Here is a 19728-nt window from a genome sequence, read left to right on the forward strand (position 1 = left end):
TAAAGAGAATGTTTACATGGTAACTAAAACAAGTCAAGGCAAACTTTCTGCATAATCTTGAATCTAAACTTGTATTTAGTATATTTGTGGCAATTTGAGGAGTTATAGTTGACTATACGCTGAGGATACTGTGTTGACTAGTACTTGTAATACCTGTAATTACTTGTAATTACCTCCTCTAATACACTGGAAATAGACTGTGGACATGAGTAAGAACATAAGCTGAGATCCAGATCCAGACCAGAGCCCTGTTTAGCTGGTCCTGAGACTCATTTACATACATTTACATTGCATTGGCATGGCTGGCCAATCAGAAGCCTGGGACAGCAAACGGACAGTAATCATGCTATCTGATGGGATTTCAAATTGAAATGTATCCACACTTGAGCACTCAGTCGCTCTCATTATCCTCGGCACACTTCCTCCTGCAGCGGCGCAGTGTGTGAACGAGGCAGCTGTGTGCGTATAGAGCCGCTGCTGACGGATCATCTGTCACTCTTGTGATATAAGGAGTCATGGCAGCTTTATGCTGCTGCTGGATTACCACAATACAGTTCACCGTGGAGGGCCATTAATGTGTGCTTCAGATGAAATTATGATGAAAAACAGATCAGATGAAAGAGGCTCAAGCACTGACAGCCATGCAGACTCTTCTGTATCGGGCTGTTCGTGACGGTGCCATTAAACAGTCAGTGGACTGGAGAAGAAGAAGCTGCTTATTTTGTCCTTTACTCATTGTGTGCAAAGGTACAGAAGACATTCTTCATTACGGTTCTGTTATCATTTGCTCACCCTCCCCTACCAAATTTTGAAAAACTGCTTAACTGCTTATCAAAATTCCGTTAGTGAGGCAAAATCCAAATATTTCTCAAAGTTGATCGCAAAAAATGCCAATAGGCCTAAAGTTCTCTTCAAAACCAAAAATTCTGTTCTTAATCCTATTGTTTGCTCAGTTCCTGATGCCTGATGTTTTTTGTTCAGAAAATACAAGACATTAGATCACACCTCTCTCCTTTTGACATAGATCACTCTCATCTGGTTCATTCATCCAGTAGCTTTACAAATTTTCAGCCAGTGTCTTCATCTCAATTACTCAAAATAATTTCTCAGATTAAATTGACATTTTGTCAATCCAATGTATTGCCTGGTGGTCTGTTTAGAGAGGTTTTAGACACAATCAGCCCCACCCTCGTAGCTATTATAATCAGCTCTTTAATAAATGGGGTATTTCCGGAAAGTTTTAAACATGCTATTGTACAGCCCCTATTGAAAGGCCCTCATCTTGACCCCACTGTGCATAACAATTATCGCCCTATCTCTAAACTCTCATTCATTTCAAAGGTTTTGGAAAAAGTTGCACTCTCACAGTTTACTTCATACCTGGATACTTTTAATATTTTAGACCCGTTTCAATCTGGTTTTAGAGCACTGCATAGCACTGAGTCGGCATTGCTGAAGGTTATAAATGACATTCTGCTGTCCATTGATTCTGGGTCATCTGCTATCCTGATACTTTTAGATTTAAGTGCCGCATTTGATACTGTCGACCACGATATTCTTCTGAAACGACTTGAGTGTGTTGTTGAAGTTCAGGGCCTAGCTTTAGAGTGGTTTGCCTCATACTTAAAGGGGAGGACTTTTTCTGTAAATATCGGGTCATTTACTTCACCCCCTGTGCCTATCCATTGTGGTGTTCCTCAGGGATCCATTCTTGGCCCTCTTTTGTTTTCCCTTTACATGCTCCCCTTGGTCTCAATACTCCAGAAACATAACATTAATTATCATTGTTACATAATTTGACAAGCATGTAAATGCACTTGTAAAGAGTAGCTTTTTTCACTTCAGATCAGTGGCTAAGGTGAAACACTTTCTTTCTAGTAAAGACCTTGAAATACCTTTCTTCTCGATTGGATTACTGTAACTCTTTGTACATTGGCCTACCTTCCCCTGTTCACGTTGTAAAACAAAAGGTGATCGATCTTTCTCAGTAGTTGCCCCAAAGCTGTGGAACAGTCTACCTTTGAACATCAGAGCTTCTCCATCATTGGATGCTTTTAAATCAAGCACTTTGGATCAACTACGGATGTGTTAAACTTGTGCTCTATAAATAAAATGTGCCTTGCCTTGCCTCCCGTATGCTGTTTGTTTCTTTTCAGTGAATGTCTGAAGAATCTTCACTCAAAAAAAGATTTAGGTCTAAATTTACGATTCATGAATTTAAATTGCATATAAAGTTTCCATCAACTACACAGTTTTAACATAAACTAATAAACAGATGCATATTTGTCAGTCATGCATAAATGAAACGGGTCAGATTTCGGTAATAGTACTATTAAACTGAATGTATTTTAAATACACAATAACCACAAAATTGATGTATTTGTCATCAATGAATCTGAATTGTGTTAATCTCACCCATTTAAACTAACTGAATATTGCATGTTCATATTTTTTAACTCAATAAATGTAATTGTTTTCACAATAAACAGATTTATGCTGATTCTAAGCAATTTGAATAAATGCATTTTGAAAAATGATATTTAAATAAAACCAAATGGATGCAAATAATTAATAATAATAAACCATTGTATGGTTGACAGAAATGCATCACAGTAAGTTTATTATTTCGGGATAAAACTGGAAGGACATTTTATATTACATTTCTATATATATTTTTAAATGTTCACAGTGATTGTTGACAGATAATCCTTTGCTTAAAGGGGTCATATGATGTTGCTAAAAATAACATTATTTTGTGTATTTGGTGTAATGAAATGTGTTTATGCGGTTTAAGGTTCAAAAAACACATTATTTTCCACATACTGTACATTATTGTTTCTCCTCTATGCCCCGCCTTTCTGAAACGTGTCGATTTTTACAAAGCTCATCGGTCAGAAAAAGCGAGGTGTGCTGTGATTGGCCAGCTATCCACTGCGTTGTGATTGGCCGAATACCTCAAGCATCTGACGGAAATGTTACGCCCCTTACCACATTGTGATGATGCCCTGTCAGGCCGGAGCGATGATTCAAAAACATGAAAACCCATTATAAAAGAGGCATTCGTTGAATCCAGTGGGGACATAATTATGGATTATAATAACTTATACTGTCTTTTTACGCGTTGCGTTGCATAAAGAGTCAATTTTTACTGTGCACTGTGGATTTGCTATGGAAAATGTAGTGCGAGGGGAAATTCTCAACATGGCATTAGGTCGTAAATGTATCTGGTCTAGCAAAGGTGTCGTGGTTGCCATGGGGACCAGGGGGGGCCTGGTGTCGTTGCAGACATCCTGGCACCCAGTATGTTTATTGGGTGAGGGGTCTGTGAATGTTTGTTAATCTAATGAATAATTGATTTGTTAAATCAAATGAAAAATGGTGTGTCTGATTGGTCCAGACGCTACACATGTTACATTTGTGTTAACATTTTAGGGATCATCTCTGATTATATTGTATCTGATTATAAGTATATCTGATTATAAGTAAAGAACAAATGATGAAAAATTGTGGGAAATGTTTTGCTCTGTGTCTCAAGAATCAGTGGCAGCTTATTTGGCACTAAACACCTCTCCATCTCTTTTCTACAGCACATTATAATATGCTCTGATGATGTCTGTTTCTTGATGCTTTCTCTTCAGTCATGTAATCTTATCACACAGTGTACTATGAAGTAAATGGTCACACGCTGGGTTTTTCAGGAGGGTCTTTTTCCTACACCTCTCAGACCCTCAGGATCCTCGTGGTACGGGAAGAGAGTCCTGCTCATCAATCTGAACACTTTCACATGACACCGGTCCTGAACCAAGAGACGAAATCCATCAAGCCGAGTTCTTCAGTGACACGAGGAGATTTAGTGCTGTGCCATCCGTGAAGATGACCGCGCTCTGCTGAGGAGCTTGGCATTATAAAGTGCTGCGGCCAGCATATCATCTGCCATGTGTAATCCAATATAGCCGCTGCTGCATAATTCATGCTTCTCCGGTGGTCTGCGCACCTGGCCCTAATTCATGATGTCTGGAGATCCACCGGCCATGTGCGGATCATACGCAGCGCTTTGATCCTCCAGAAGAGTAATCTCCCTTAAATAGAGCTTTGAATAATCAATGCGCCCACAACAGATGTATCAATAGCGGGCTGGTTGAGCTGTATTTGTATTATATTATTTAATCATGCTGATGAAAGGAGTCTCTGAAGGAAATAAGCAGTATCATGACACCCATGTATCTGCTGATGTCTATTATTAGAGCTCGGCTCTGTTGCTGCCTGTATTCACATCATGTCGGAGCGATCAGATTTATGAGATGTTGTACTGTCCGAGGCTGCGTCCCAAAGCTCAGACAGCTAACATGTTGCCTCGCTGCCCTGTAAACTGATGAGCAGCGTTTGTGTTTGACTTCTGCGGCAGCATGACATGCTAATGATACAGCTTTTGTGACAACTTAGCCATTTTTTTCATTACCAAAATGCTTATTGTTTGCTAAAAATGAATAAAAGTTGAAAAAGCTGTTTACAAATTTACAGACAAACTGACTACCAACCACAACTTTCAGACGCCTTTCATAGAAAAGTTAGCACAGGATTGTGGGATATCATAGACAGCAAAGGATACAGATATGCTGCCTTCACAAATGTAACCCTGCAGCACAAAAGCAGTCTGAAGTCGCTGGGGGATATTTGTAGCAATAGCCAACAATACAGTGTATGGGTCAAAATTATACATTTTTCTTTTATGCCAAAAATCATTAGGATATTAAATAAAGATCATGTTCCATGAAGATATTTAGTAAATTTCCTTAGTCTGTTTAAGGCTACTCAGTCAGGGTTATTACAGTTAACTAAAACTAAAACCATAAAAAAAAAAAAAAATTGTTACTTGAAATAAAATAAATGTTATCAGAAAGGCAGCATTTAAACAAATTAACTAAAACCAAAACTGAAATAAAAATGTATAAAAACTGTATAGACATTATATTTAAAACACACACACACACACACAAAATACACATAACAAAATTATTAAAACTAAAGGTAAATGGAACAGAACTAGTATCTCAGTGATACTAAAATAAAACTGATCTCAATAGACATGATGTGAGTGTACCAGAAACGCTCTCCTCAACCATCATGATGAGTTTGATTGTTATCATGGTGCAGTTCATGACCAGGAAACAGGGGCATGAAAATTGCAGAGTTCTACTTATTGTTTATTTTAAAAACCATATAACCATGGAAATGAGGACCATGGTTTTTACTTGTTGTGACCACCTCTAACTAGTTAGTTAAACTCTGGATTATATGCAAGAACTATAGTACATTTAATTAGGGCAAAGGATCATTTAACAGAATAGCTTTAGTAGCTTCTTTCTCTTTAAGAGATTGACAATGTTATGACGATAGGCCTAAACCCATCCAAAATCACTTTTTAAGTCTGTCATTGAAAACAAAGCTTTCCCAAATGATTTGACAAAAACTGTAGGGTGAACCTCACAAAACCTGTCAAGAATCTTGTCCAGGTTATATTTCACCCTAAACTCAAAAGAAAGATGTGAGAAATTATCTTTTTCTTACAGAAAATTAATCATGGTGATTTGTTGTACTGAATTGGATAAAGAAAAGCACAATTGATTTAAATAAAATAATATGACACTGACACTCAATACACTAATGAGAATCGTTCATTTTCTTTTAACTTTGAGGCAAAATATCCCTCAGATGTTTTCTACTGGCATTCATTCCTGTTGGAAAAACCCCTCACTTCATTTGCGATGTAAATCAGTATTGCTCATGAACGTATAGACGTGACTGTATTTCTGTCTCTGAGTGAAGAACCTCCAGTTATGGATCTTCTTCTTCGTCTTCCCTGGAGCTGCAGGGATCCTGACAGTCTGAGAGATGTGAGACGGTTCATCAGAGTGACGTTTAGAGGTCAGCACATTCGTTTCCAAAGCTCATTCCCGCTGTCATCACGCCACTGTGAAGCCAGACACAACAAACACAGCAGCATTTGATAGACGAGTCCATGATAAATGAAGACACCAGAGACGATGAAAAGGAAAGGTCTAATGCATTTAAAAGTCTAGTTTCAAAAACATGAGCCAAGGTCTTAGAAATGGACTCTTTGTGTTCATGCTGGTTTCATATGTTTCTGAATTACTTTTGTGTAGCATTTTCAATTTCACTGTTGATTTATTGACTCAGTGAAGTGGTGTATAGCCATCAAGTAAAAAGTAATAAAATATTTTCCTTGCACCTTGTTCGTGATCTCAGTCATTATTTCAAATAGCTTTTTCAAGGTGAAAAGTTTTGTTTTTAAATAAATATCATGATTCAAAAATTATTTTTACTTTTTTTTACTTCAAGCACCACACAGTATATCAAAACTGAAATCATATCACAGCTGTATTCAAGTCATTGTCTGTCAAATAAAATTTTAAAGATTCAGATACCAAATATCAGAGAACTTGCAGTGTCTGAATGTGTCATTGCTGCACTGTAAAGGTAATTTTACCTCATGCAGAGGAGACACAGTCTGCTCGACATATTGAGATGAAAAATAAGAGAAGAACAATTTGAATTCAATAGAATTCCCAGTTGTTCATTTCATGACTTCAGGATGTGTATGTTTTATATGGTCAAGTCTAAGTCAAAACCAAGTCCTTAAAGGAATGGTTCTGAAATTGTGCTGAAAATGTGCTCACTCTCAGGCCATGTAAGATGTTGATGAGTTTGTTTCTTCATCAGATTTGGAAAAATGTAGCATTACATCACTTGCTGGATGAGAGTCCAAACAGCTGATAAAAACATCACAATAATCCACAAGTAATCCACAGCACTCCAGTCCACCAGTTAACATCTGGAGAAGACAAAAGCTGTGTCCATCAAGATGCTTTTAACTTAAAACCATTGCTTCCGGCTAAAATACGAGTCCATAATCCATAAAAACACTTCCTCCAGTGAAAAAGTCCATCTCCTGGTGTCTCTCACATCAAAATCCAGCCACATATTTGTTTAGAGCTGTTTTGGCTTGTAAACTGTGCTTATTCTGTGCAAATTTCTCTCCTGATTCAGGCGAGAGGACCTCTTCATATCTTTATGAAATGTATTGCATATAATTGTCATAGTTGTAATTCATTATATATTTCTTTAATCAGAGACATATGAAAATGAATAACAGCCAGTGAAACGCTCCGGTTACTAAACGTAACCTCAGTTCCCCGAGATAACGGGAATGAGAATTGCGTGAATCACAATCGGGGAAACTCCATTTTCCTCCGAATGCTTAAGCCCGATTTGTTAATGTTTATAATGTTTGTATTTGTAGCTGTATAGTACGGCAGAGCACGCCCACAACAAGGACCCTAAAGAATCATGGACTAACCAGTGATGCCCAGACTATGAGGCCAGAATCCTCAGACAAGATAGTCCAGACCATTACCAGGGGTGCAAGACACTCAAGCTCACTCAAGTTATAAAACCTAGCAAAGGTAGATGCTAAAGACCAGCTGGATGCCACACAAATATCCAGTATGGAGACTCTACTGGACCAAGCCCAGGAGGAGGCCATCCCCCTAGTGGAGTGGGCCCTCACTCCAATGGGGCACTCAAAACCCACTGAAGCATAGGCCAGGGCTATAGCATCAACTGTCCAGTGGAATGATCTCTGCTTCGGAACTGGCAGCCCTTTAGAGTGGCCTCCAAAGCATACAAAGAGCAGCTCTGACAGGGCCCGGACCGGGCAAAGCAAGTTAGCACCCTGCTCATCTCAGGTCAGAATGGCATGAGAGTGAGGCGGATTCAGTCTCCTGGCTTCCCTCAGGAACTTAACGACTGAGTTGAGACGAGGGTGTGATTCACTATGATAGGCGCCATTATACTTTGAGCGTGGAAGGTGTGCACCCCTTATCCAGCAGCTCTTGTAAAACTGCACACCAACCATTTGAGGACATAGAGGCATCTTGTAGATGGTGTTCTAGCCTCCGAGGAAGGTTCTGAGGACCAGAAAAACTGCCATCATCTCGAGGCAGTTGATATGCAAGTCTTGCTCCAGGCAGGACCAGGAGCCGGTATGCTGGTCTGCCCTTGCACAGAGCTCCTAAGTTGGAGGCATCTGTCATGACTACTTTCCTTTTGGAGGTCAGTTCCAATAGGACTCCTGGCTGATACAGGCGAGGGGCCTTCCTAGGGGCCACAGCTCTGACACAACAGTGGTTCACCTTGAGGAGAAAATGTCCCTGACACCAGTCATGGGATGGGACGTGGGTTTAGCCAGTACTGCAGGGTCTGCATGTGAAGCAGGTCAAGTGGTACCATAGAAGAGGCGGCTGCCATCAGGCCCAGCATCCTCTGGAAAACTTTGAGGGGAAGAAAAGCCCCAACTTTGAAAGATGCTGTATAATCATTACCTTGATCTCACAAAAGCATTGGTTATAAATCAGTTTTTTAGAAAGGGAGCCACTAACTAGGTTTTATGTTTAAGGCACAACAGACAATTCAATGAAGCAAGCTAGTACCCTATGTTGCAAGCATTAGTAAAATAAAAATAAAAAACAGCTAAAATAAATGTTTCTCATTATTTACATCTCTTTATCTTTTAAACACATAAACAAACAAAAGTGCACATCAATGATAACCAGCAGCAACGAAATCAAAATCTTATCTGTTCTTATGTGTCCATGAAGATGATGATGATTATGATGACAACTCCAAACACTGTTGCAATCAATGTCTGTGAAAGTCAAAATCCCAGAACATGATCCAAAACTTTCCTCATGCAAAGTGTTCTCCTTTGTGTAGACATAAATTCAAGTAAACTGGCAAGTATTTTGTGGCATAATCCATTTTGAGGATCCCCGGCAGTTGAAATCACAAACCGTAGCCTCTAATCACACCATTGTCATATTTGTGACATGGGTCAAACAGGCATATAAGAACGTACCACAAAGAATGTGAAGTACTTCTACAATATAAGTGAAATAAACCACATTAGAAAAGTAACCATACATAAATAAACCAAAAACATTAATTGATACTGAAAAAGAGACAATGCTTAAGATTGAGCATAAAACTTCCTCAATCAGGACAGTGTTTGGAACCATAAGCCATGCTTGCTTGCTTCCATTTCAAAAGCTGATTTCTTCTACTACTTACACCCATTTTATACCTCAGTAAATCTCCATAGTAAAATTACAACATAAAAACAGGTTTGTGATATATTAAAATGTTTTTGTGACTGCTAGCTGCTGAATTCTCAGTGAGTGTTCCGGCTTGAACCAAGGATGCATCTGGGCCGAGTCGATAACTTCCCGATTCAGGAGCCTGAGTTCGATGATGTGCCCGAGCCCACCACCAATTAACAGCTGTAAAAGTCTGACTCGCTGTTCTCTGATGGGACGGTTTCCACTGCACTTTGGAGTGGAGAATGTGAGTGTCGCTGTCCTGAACCAAAGTTTGAACCACACCCTTGAAGCGGGGGAGGTCTGTGAGCAAATTGAAGTGAGTGACCTCATTTTATAGTCTGCAGAACCCAGCTTCCCAAGCTTGAAGCCAGGCGGCGAGGGGTCTGAGTCTTTTGGATGGCCGGTTGTTGCACAGGTGTTGGGAACTGACAACCATGTTGTTGCGAATTGGAGAAGTGGTCTTTATTGCCAGTGGATTTGCTTGGGTGTGTGCAAAGTGAGGCCCAGCATTGGCAATGTGAACAAAGCATCCAACGGCCAGAGCTGATTGGAGAACTGGAAGGCAAGCACGAGACTTTTTTGAGGGAGACCTGGCCTCGGTGGGACTTAGCCCTCTCCTCTTCTTTCCTGACAGATCAGGATGGCTTCTGCGGCTCAGGGTCTAATGTCACTTTGGGGCAGGGGCCCTGGTGCTTGGGAACAGGGTAGCGTTTGGTAGACTGAGGGCACTGTTGGAGCTCAGGCTCTGGTTTGGACTGAGGCTGAGTGGGCGACAGAGCCTTCTGGCATCTTGAAACTCCTGCCGTGCTGGAGCGCTTGGGCAGGAAGTGGCACATGGCTTGTGACAACTTCTGTGTTGCAGTGAAGCATTCCGCAAAACTGTCTACAGCGGGGCCAAACACCCCGGTGGAGGAGACTGGGGAGTCGGGGAGTCGGGGGGGGAGTCTTGTTCGCGTCCTTAATCTCCATGAGTTTTAACCATTGACCTACTGATCACCTGGGCAGTCGTCTTTGTAGTGCTCAGGGCCAGGCCAGTGGCTTGGACGGATGAACAGCTTTGGCTTTCCTTCCCACAACCAATGGCAGACAGAGGTGTGCAGCAAGGCCCTTTTCAAGAGGAGGGAGCACGTTGTAGCCCCTTTGCTCGGCACCATCAATGGAGCTGAGGGTGGTTGAAGCAGAAGTGTGAACGTGGACAGTAGGGGCCGTGCCATGACTTGGTGAGCTCATCATGAACTTCTGGAAAGAATGGTGCCGGTCTCTGGCGGGGGGGCTCGCTGATGGTGCCCTGGCAGGAACCATTCATTCAGGTGGCTGCGGGTGGGCTCTTCCGGGGTCGACCACTGCAAGCAGAGCTCTTCAATGGCCTTTGTGAGCATGCAGTTGAGTCAGCTATCCTCACTGGGCCGTACACCACCAAATTTTCTGGCCGGAAGGAATCGAGGGTCATCCATGGACCATGCCGCTCGTTCCAGACGAGGGGCGCTGATCTTCACGAGAGAAGAGCACCGGGGAATCATCTCGCTGCGGGGAGAGTGTGGCACGCGGGTCTTGCACTGACGTGAGCTCGCTCAAGCTTGTCTGCTCAGCCCTCTGACTCCACTGTTTCTTCCTTCGAGGCTCTTCAATGTAGAAAGTGATCTGCAAACGTAGCAAGGTGAGACTCATGCTCTCGCAATGAGAGCAATCCATCTGCATGAGTGCTGCCTCAGCGACGCACTCACTGTGGTTGTCCGAGGCGTGTAGGGTTGCCCTGCATGCGCCTCACTTGTGGCATGACATTTCGCAACAAACCTCGCTAAAATTTCCTCAGTTAGAAGCGGATATTTGACCTTGTTCTTCGCCAGATGGAGAGAGCGTTGTCCTCTGCTGGGGCTCTTCTACAGCGAGTAGGAGGCTTCTTCGTTCTTCATCTTCGGAGTCCAGTGAGGAGATAATCTTCGGCACTTAATGGCGACTTATATAGGCAGTCGGCCCCACCTGTTTTGGCAAGATCCAGTGCCGTTGGTTTGTGCAGCTGCACAAACGTTAACAAATCAGGCTTCAGTATTCAGAGGAAAGCTGGGTTTACCCAAGTGTTTCACGCAATGGGAGAGACCATTTCGAAAGGGAACTTACTGAGTGCACATTCAAATCATTAAACCTGTAATAAAGCTTATTCTTTTACAAGAATTTGCAGCTGCAGCATTTCCTCGTATCTGTAATCATCTCACCTCATGAGTTACATCCCTTGGCTTCACTTAGAGATGAGTGCTCAGGCCCATGTGTGACGACAGCCACTTTAGAAATATCCCAACAACTGCAAATAATGAGTCGGCCTACGCAAACACAGCATTCACGCAAAAGGTCGATGAACGATACTTGTGAAGAGCGCCAGAGATGATTGTGTTATTGTGAGGCTTGAACCTCTTCTGAAGGATTTCAGAGCCTCCTCTGACCTCTAGGGACCGGCCGAGCTGTCAATCAAAGTTGTGCAATTACAGGCTACTGTTGTGTGATTGCTCATTCATGTCTTTATCATTAGTGTGATTGCACCGGATTGTGAAGACACAAAACCTTTGGAAAGACATTCAGTCTTCTGAAAACACTTGTGTGTGTGAGAGAGTGAGCATGTCTCTGGGAGAGAGAAGTAACAGCAGCTCACCTGCACACGCACCATTAAGTCTGGGTGAGTTTGTTTAAATTTGAGTTTTTAATGCTTTAGTGCAGCTGACATTTGCTAATGACACAGCTTTTTACACAGCTCAGTATTTGTGAATAATGATAGTTGTCCAGATCAGCAAAGGGATATAATGCAAAAATGCATAAATCCTAATTGATAAAGGTTGGCTAACTGCACTTGATCCCTCACATGATGTGCTATTGGCCACTGATAGATTGGCCAACATTGTTATTATTTCATATCAGCTGACTTGATGGATACTGGAAATTGACTTTCTTTCTGATGCATGCGACATGTAAGTAAAGACAAAAAACAATGTTCAGTAGCATGAATTCAGTTTGCTAATCTATTCTACTTGTTAACTATTCTATTTGTTGCAGAATTTGACAAGTAACCAAGAAATTTAACTATTGTAATTCAGTTGTTGAGATTATAATGACTTAACTGTAGTTTTTATAATAGTTTTATTCAGGAAGATGGAGCACAATTGGTGGTACTTGTTCTGTGATTATATGTCGATGATTATATGAAGAGATGATTGAGGAAGCAATTCAGTCATATAGTTTGTTACATCTGTCGTAACAAATATTTGAGACAGGCAGTTGTGATGGAAACAAATGAAATATAACAATAACAAAAAAAAGTATTGTTTATGTAGTACTTACAATTGTTCGCTCAAAAAAAAAAATTTGTGTTAATTTTTCAGTTTACTTAGAGTTAAAGCGGCGTAATTTTTGAATATTTAGTTTCATTGTCACGTACACTCAGTTTCGCTCAACCCATATAAATCTGTAAAACGGAGGGGATCTTAAAGGAATAGTTCACTTATAAATGAAAATTTGCTGAAAATGTCCTCACCCTATCGCCATCCAAGATCCCAGGTCTCCCTGGAAGAAGAGATTGTGAAGTCTCAATGGGATTTTCCTGGCTAAGTAAAGGATAAAAAAAAAAGATGTAGATGAATTTGTTTCTTCATCAGACTTGGAAAAATGCAGCATTCCATCACTTGCTCAGCAATGGAAGCTCTGCAGTGAATGGGTGCCGTCAGAATAAGAGTCCAAACAGCTGAAGTAATCCACATGATTCCAGTCCATCAATTAACATCTTTTGAAACCAAAAACTGTGTTTGTAACAAACAAATCCATCAAGACGCTTTTAAACTGTTGCTTCTGGCTAAAATACGAGTCCATAATCCATAATAAAGCTTCCTCCAGTGAAAAAGTTGTCTTTTCTGAATCAGGATAGAAATCTGCACAGATCAAGCACCGTTTACAAGCCAAAACAGTCCAAACAGTTCTGAACAAATAAGTAGGTTGAAGCAAAGATTTGACATTAAAAATGTCTTGATGGATTTTTTTTCTTACAAACACACAGCTTTTCACTTCACAAGAACTACATGAAGAACTATGTTAATCAACTCTGTTGCATTAACCAAAACTGGGTGGTGGATTTTCATTTCCCAGCTTTGCAAAAGGGCTGACTCACGATTGTAAATGCTGAAATGAAGTGTTATTTTACATGATTTTGAGTTAAAGGAAAGGCCTGCTACTGTTTAATGTTCATTTATGTTTGACATTTGTGACCCTGGAGCACAAAACCAGTCATAAGGGTCAATTTTTCGAAATTGAGATTTATACATCATCTGAAAGAATAAATAAGCTTTCCATTGATGTATGGTTTGTTAGGATAGGACACTTTACTTAATATCCTAATGATTTTTGGCATAAAAGAAAAATCTATAATTTTGACCCATACAATGTATTGTTGGCTATTGCTACAAATATACCCCAGCGACTTAAAACTGCTTTTGTGCTCCAGCCAGGGTCACATTTAAAAGAGTTTCTGCTATGCTGAAGTTTTTGTGGTCATCATTGCTCTGAAGAGTAGAAACTATAGTGTATGTCGCTTCATTCAGTGAGTAATAGCTGTGCTAATACCCGTGACCAGTAATGGCTTACTTCTTCATTAAATTCACATGTTAGGAAGGTTATATTTAGCATGTGCTGTGCTCATAACTGAAGGAGATACGATTAATTGGCTCCACAGCCTGCGAATCAATTTATTTTTCTTCTAAATAACTGCATTAATATAAATGCATTCTCCACTGCTGACTTTGCCCTTGAGACACAAAACCTGCATTAAATTCACTTCATTCTGTTCCTGATTGTACCTGCAGGGCAGCCGGTCAGAGCCGCTGTGACTGGAGAAAAGCAAATCCAAGCAGAGGCATAAATTCATTTGTCTTCAATACAGAACACTAGAGGACATGGACCAGACACACCTGGAAAATGCCATAATCAATATCTCTCTCACAAAATCACTTCATCACAGGTCACAATCACTAAAGACATCACTTAGATCAGAGCTGGAACACTTCATTTTTCTCCCTGGACAATAATGAATATGTAAATAATAATAACTATGTAAAACAATAATGTTTTTTTCTGGTTAAAAAAAAAAAAATGTAGTTACATCCCTGCATTATTGTACTTGTAAAGTGCTATAATTAACATCTATTGTGAAGTAATATTTACTTTATTCTTAATATCAATCATTTTATTAATATTAGTCAATACTATGAACATACTGCTATTGCGCTTTCTGTAAATAAATTCTGATATGACATTAGATCAGTGATTTTTATATGAAAACATCTGCTCCGTAAAACCCAGACACAGCACACATTAATTAATAAAACAGAATATTTATTAACATTTTAAAGGGGTCATATGATGCGATTTCAATTGTTCCTTTCTCTTTGGAGTGTTACAAGCTCAATCCGCTGGCCGCGCCGTTCTCAAGCTCTCCGTGTGTGACGCTGTGTGTTTCGTTGTGAAAGTGAAACTACTTTGTTTGGTCTTCCTGCCTCGTTTGTAATGGGTTTTCATGTTTTTGAATCATCGCTCCGGCCGGACATATGACCCCCCTTTAATAATTGACCAGCATATGTAGAGATAAATGCTTTGAATCAAACATGGTTGGGGTTAGGTTAGGCCCTTCACAATCAAAACATCTGAAAGACAGAATTAGTTGGATTAGAAATGCTAAAACAATAGATGTAGTGTTGTTTGTTTGTTTGTTTGTGGTTAGTGGAAAATGCTGATAAACTACACCTGTGGTTGATATTTTATTATCTAATATAACAAGGTTCAGACAAGTGTGATTTAAAGCACAAGATAACTGTGGACTCAGGTGAGCAGAGTATTCTCGTGTTATTAGACTTGAGTGCAGCGTTTAACACCATAATATCCTCATCTCCTGTTTTGAGTATAGTGGAGGGATTAAAGGAAATGTCCTAAAATGGTTTAGCTCTTATCTGTCAAACATAAATTTCTCAGTCTGTCTTGGAGATTTTTCTTCTGCTGCAGCTCCCCACATTTTTTGGTGTCCCACAGGGATCTATCCTGGCACCTGTATTATTTTCTCTATATATGCTTCCACCATTTTTAGGAAACATGGTGTTTCGTTCATTGTTTTGTAGATGACACTCAAATATATCTGCCATTGAAACTGTATGATTCAAATGCCTTACAGACTTTTTTGGCTTGCTTAACTGATTTAACTTAACTGACTTTGGATGTCTTAACTTAAATGAATCCAAAACAGAGATTGTTGTGTTTAATCCCCCCCGATGGGTATGATATCCAAAATCTTAATCTGGAACAGTTGTCTTTCTTTTATAAACCAGAAAAAAGCTTTTACCAGCTAAGGCTCTTGGCAAAAGTCAAGCGCTGGCTCTCTTTCAAAAATGTTAACTAGACTAAAATGAAGAGAGGATCAGGATTTTTCTGTTGTTGCCCCTAAACTGTGAAACAGTCTTCCACTGTGTATTATTAAAACGGTTCAAGCACTTTCAGATTTTAAATCTAAACTAAAAACTCATTTGTTTTCCCTGGCTTTTAATGTATCATAAAGATTAATACAATCTCCCATGTTGTGTTTTGCTTTGAATGTTGTTAAATTTCTGTTACTGTAAAGCACTTTGGTCAACTTTTAGTTGATTTGAATTGTGCTCTAGAAATAAACTTCACATTGCCATTGCCAGAGATTTTCAACTTTAAATTATTACAATGTCAGAAGTATAAGTAAACAAACAATGGGTACTCTTTCTCTGTGTCATCTGCACTTAGATATCATGATTATTTGTTAGCAAAAGTCCACCAGATGATGCAAAACACACCATTTTAAAAGTGAAAGTGATGTGACATGTGGCCAAGTATGGTGACCCATACTAGGAATTAGTGCTCTGCATTTAACCCATCCTAAGTGCACACACACACCGTGAACACACACCCGGAGCAGTGGGCAGCCATTTATGCTGTGGCGCCCGGGGAGCAGTTGAGGGTTCAGTGCCTTGCTCAAGGGCACCTCATTCGTGGTATTGAAGGTGGAAGAGAGCGCTGTACATTCACTCCCCCCACCTACAATTCCTGCCGGACCTGAGACTCGAACTCGCAACCTTTGGGTTACGAGTCCGACTCTCTAACTTCTGCATTTGTGCATTCCTTCCCACAGACAGTTGGATTGGCAGAGGGGCGGCACTAAAATTCAAAAGTGCATTAAATTGTATTAAAGTTTTTGGAAAAAGTGAACGTCAAGCCCTTTTTCTGTTTTCTCTAGTCATGCAGCACCGATTTCAAAATGTTTTCATGTTTCTACTGCATAGACAGGCAAGCCCAATTTGCCAGCTGTGAATTACTCCTTTATTAGATGCCACTGTGTCTACATGTTCTGGAAGTTTTAAGTCACTAATAATCATTTTAAGTAACTAATTTGACATAAATACCATGTTAATTGTGTGTTTGACAGGCTGTCATTGATCCAGTGCAGAAGTCTTTGGGGCTTTAGTCCTGGACAGAGGGATCCTCCTGACTGAGGGAGAGACTGGCCACAGGATAGAGATGGAGCGTTACATGGGAGAAAGCGCCGGCGCTCCAGCCAATGCAACCAACACCACCGCCACCCCAGGAGCGGCCTTCCACGTTGAGCTGATGACGGAACGGTTGGCCGTAGTGGCTCTGCTGGCGCTGGTGACGCTGCTGACGGCCGTGGTGAACGGCGCTGTCATCGCGGCCATCTGCACCACCAAGAAGCTCCACCTCCCTGCAAACTACCTCATCTGCTCCCTGGCCGTCACTGACTTCCTGGTGGCCGTGCTGGTCATGCCCATCAGCATCCTCTACATCACCACCGAGACGTGGTCACTGGGGCAGTTCGTGTGCGAGGCATGGCTGAGCGTCGACATAACCTGCTGCACCTGCTCTATCCTGCACCTGTGCGTGATCGCACTCGACCGCTACTGGGCCATCACTAAAGCCATCGAGTACGCCCGCAAGAGGACGGCCCGGCGCGCCGGCGTCATGGTGGCCACCGTCTGGGTGATTTCCATCTTCATCTCCATACCGCCTCTGTTCTGGAGGCAGCGCGGGGATGGGACAGGCCCGCAGCAGTGCATCATCGAGCACGACCATGTGGGCTACACCATCTACTCCACATTCGGTGCTTTCTACATCCCCATGACTCTCATACTCATCCTTTACTCCCGGATTTACAGTGCCGCCAAGACGCTCTACCAGAAGCGTGGCTCTTCACGCCACCTCAGCAGCCGCAGCACTGACAGCACCAACTCGATGAACCACTGCCGGGTCACGCACGCCTTCTGCGTCTCGGACGTGTCCAACTCTGACCACACCGTGGAGTTCGACCGCAACCATGCCACCGTCCGTGTGACGCCAGTTGATATGGAGACGCCGGAGCTGGACGAGAGGAACCAGATCTGTACGTCTCGGGAGAGGAAGGCAGCTCGGATTTTGGGGCTCATCCTGGGAGCCTTTATCCTGTGCTGGCTCCCGTTTTTCCTGAAAGAGCTGCTGGTGGGCCTGAATGTGCTGAACCCCTCGCCTCTCCTGTCGGATGCCCTCACCTGGCTGGGCTACGTCAACTCGCTCATTAACCCGCTACTGTATACAAGCTTCAACGAGGACTTTAAGCAGGCTTTCAAGAGACTGATCAGGCGTAAGGAGCACACATAGACGCATCTGTACATGGGCAGCTGCTTCATTGGGATCAGGACATTCCTAACTACATTTGAGTTGGATTTGTCCTCTGGGAAGAGCTGATCACATTGTTTTAATAAAATGAAAATCCAATGTCTGTTTTTCTACAGCACATCATCATCTGATTATTGAGCAATGACATGAAATGGCTTGACAAGCGAACCAATGTATTTCCTGTTCAAACAAGGGATTTGGGTGGGACACATCCAAAGGGCTTGTCTTGTGCTTTTTTATGTAACCAATAGGATTCAGGTAATTTTCATAGAGTGGTGGAGACATCCCCATGCTAGGGAACATCTGATTGGTGAAAATCAGTTGTTACAACCCTGATAGATTCTAGGGATACAGGGGTTTAACGTTTAGAATGGACAATAAAAGAGAAATATATATTCAAGTTGCGTGCTGTGCAAAGGACCAAAAAGCCTGTCTACAAGCAACAGACAGGTGAATTTATTGGGTGCTAAGGCAAAATGAAAATAGAGCAGTGATTAATTAAATGAGATAATACAAAAGTATGTATTTACAATATTTACAGCATGACATAAGACAAACTACACAAAACAGGAGGTGGAAGAAGGGACGCGGGCGGTGCTAAAGAAAAAAACAATAACAAAACCAAATGAAGTCTAACTTTCAGATAAACCCTCTAACCTAACTAACAAATAATAAAAAGTCTTCGGCGTCCGTGACGCCCTAACTAGACTACGCTGCCTAACCAAAAGTACAAGGAGTGGCACTCGGCCCTAACCTAATGTACTAGACAGAGGCAGATCCTACGTGTTGCGTCACATAACACTCTTACCTCTCCGCTTCTTCCAAGCCTCGTAATAAATATTGTGTAAATGCTGATGAAATATGTCACATTACATCGAGGTGAACGGACATATAGGATGATGTGGAATATACAAATAAAACAAGCGACACCAACAAAAGGGTACATGGAGTTAGGGGGCCAGGTTCGATTGACATCAGAGTTCAGTATGTTTGGATTATGTGAACTAGGGCTGTCACGATATCAGATTTTTCACTACACGATTACCGTGGCCTCAAAAATTCACAATAACGATATATTGTGATATCTATATTTATTTATCTATTTTCTTTTTTTGACCAATGAATCACACCACTGCACACAATAGGAACAATTACACTAAACAGACTAAAATGCTAACTGTTTTTTAGTTTAGCACAGTGTCAGAGTAAGATAACTTATGACAATAACTACATATTTTTACTCCAAAATTGCATTATAGCATCGATCGAGTGTTTGAAATAACTTCCTTCTGTGAACTGATTTTTATTTTATAGTATTCTATACAGTGATAAAGGCTATATCGATTAGCATTGCAAGATAAACATTCATTATCCATAGGAAAATACCTGAAATGGCTTGAAGAACGCAGAAAAACCATACACTGTTGTAATCGTGTGCTGGTTCTCATCATGTTTCATCGTACAAAACATTTCTTTCTGCACTTTATTCAGCTACAGTGACAGCTGGATGCCTTTGTCCGTATAAGGGATTTCCTGGAAAGTCATTTGTTTCATTACTCCTATGAGTCTCGCTTGTGGACTTTCTGCGTGAGGGCGCCCTCCGGTGTCGAGTATGAATGAAACAAATCACACGTGAGAATTTAACACTCCATAATGCCGCAGGCGCTAGATTATTATGTGTCATATTATCGTATGTGTACTATTCATTTTTAAATATCACAAATACCAGCGACACCCCTGATTAACACGATAACGATAATTCATTATTCAGATATCACGATTATCGTCAATATCGGTATATCGCGACACCCCTAATTAAATATCACAAATACCAGCGACA

General features: G+C 41.1%; 1 protein-coding gene across 1 annotated transcript; it reads left to right on the forward strand.

Annotated features, from left to right (window-relative positions):
• Nucleotides 1-10223: 10223 nt before the first annotated feature.
• Nucleotides 10224-17870, forward strand: LOC107709962 (5-hydroxytryptamine receptor 1E-like). The gene is made up of 2 exons (XM_016514636.1): nt 10224-10344; nt 16669-17870. Exons 1-2 carry the CDS (start codon nt 10224-10226, stop codon nt 17868-17870), a joined length of 1323 nt encoding a protein of 440 aa, XP_016370122.1.
• The last annotated feature ends 1858 nt before the right edge of the window (nt 17871-19728 follow it).

The sequence above is a fragment of the Sinocyclocheilus rhinocerous genome, unplaced genomic scaffold, assembly GCF_001515625.1.
Source record: "Sinocyclocheilus rhinocerous isolate Xijiao unplaced genomic scaffold, SAMN03320098_v1.1 scaffold372, whole genome shotgun sequence".
NCBI classification, from domain to species: Eukaryota; Metazoa; Chordata; class Actinopteri; order Cypriniformes; family Cyprinidae; genus Sinocyclocheilus; species Sinocyclocheilus rhinocerous.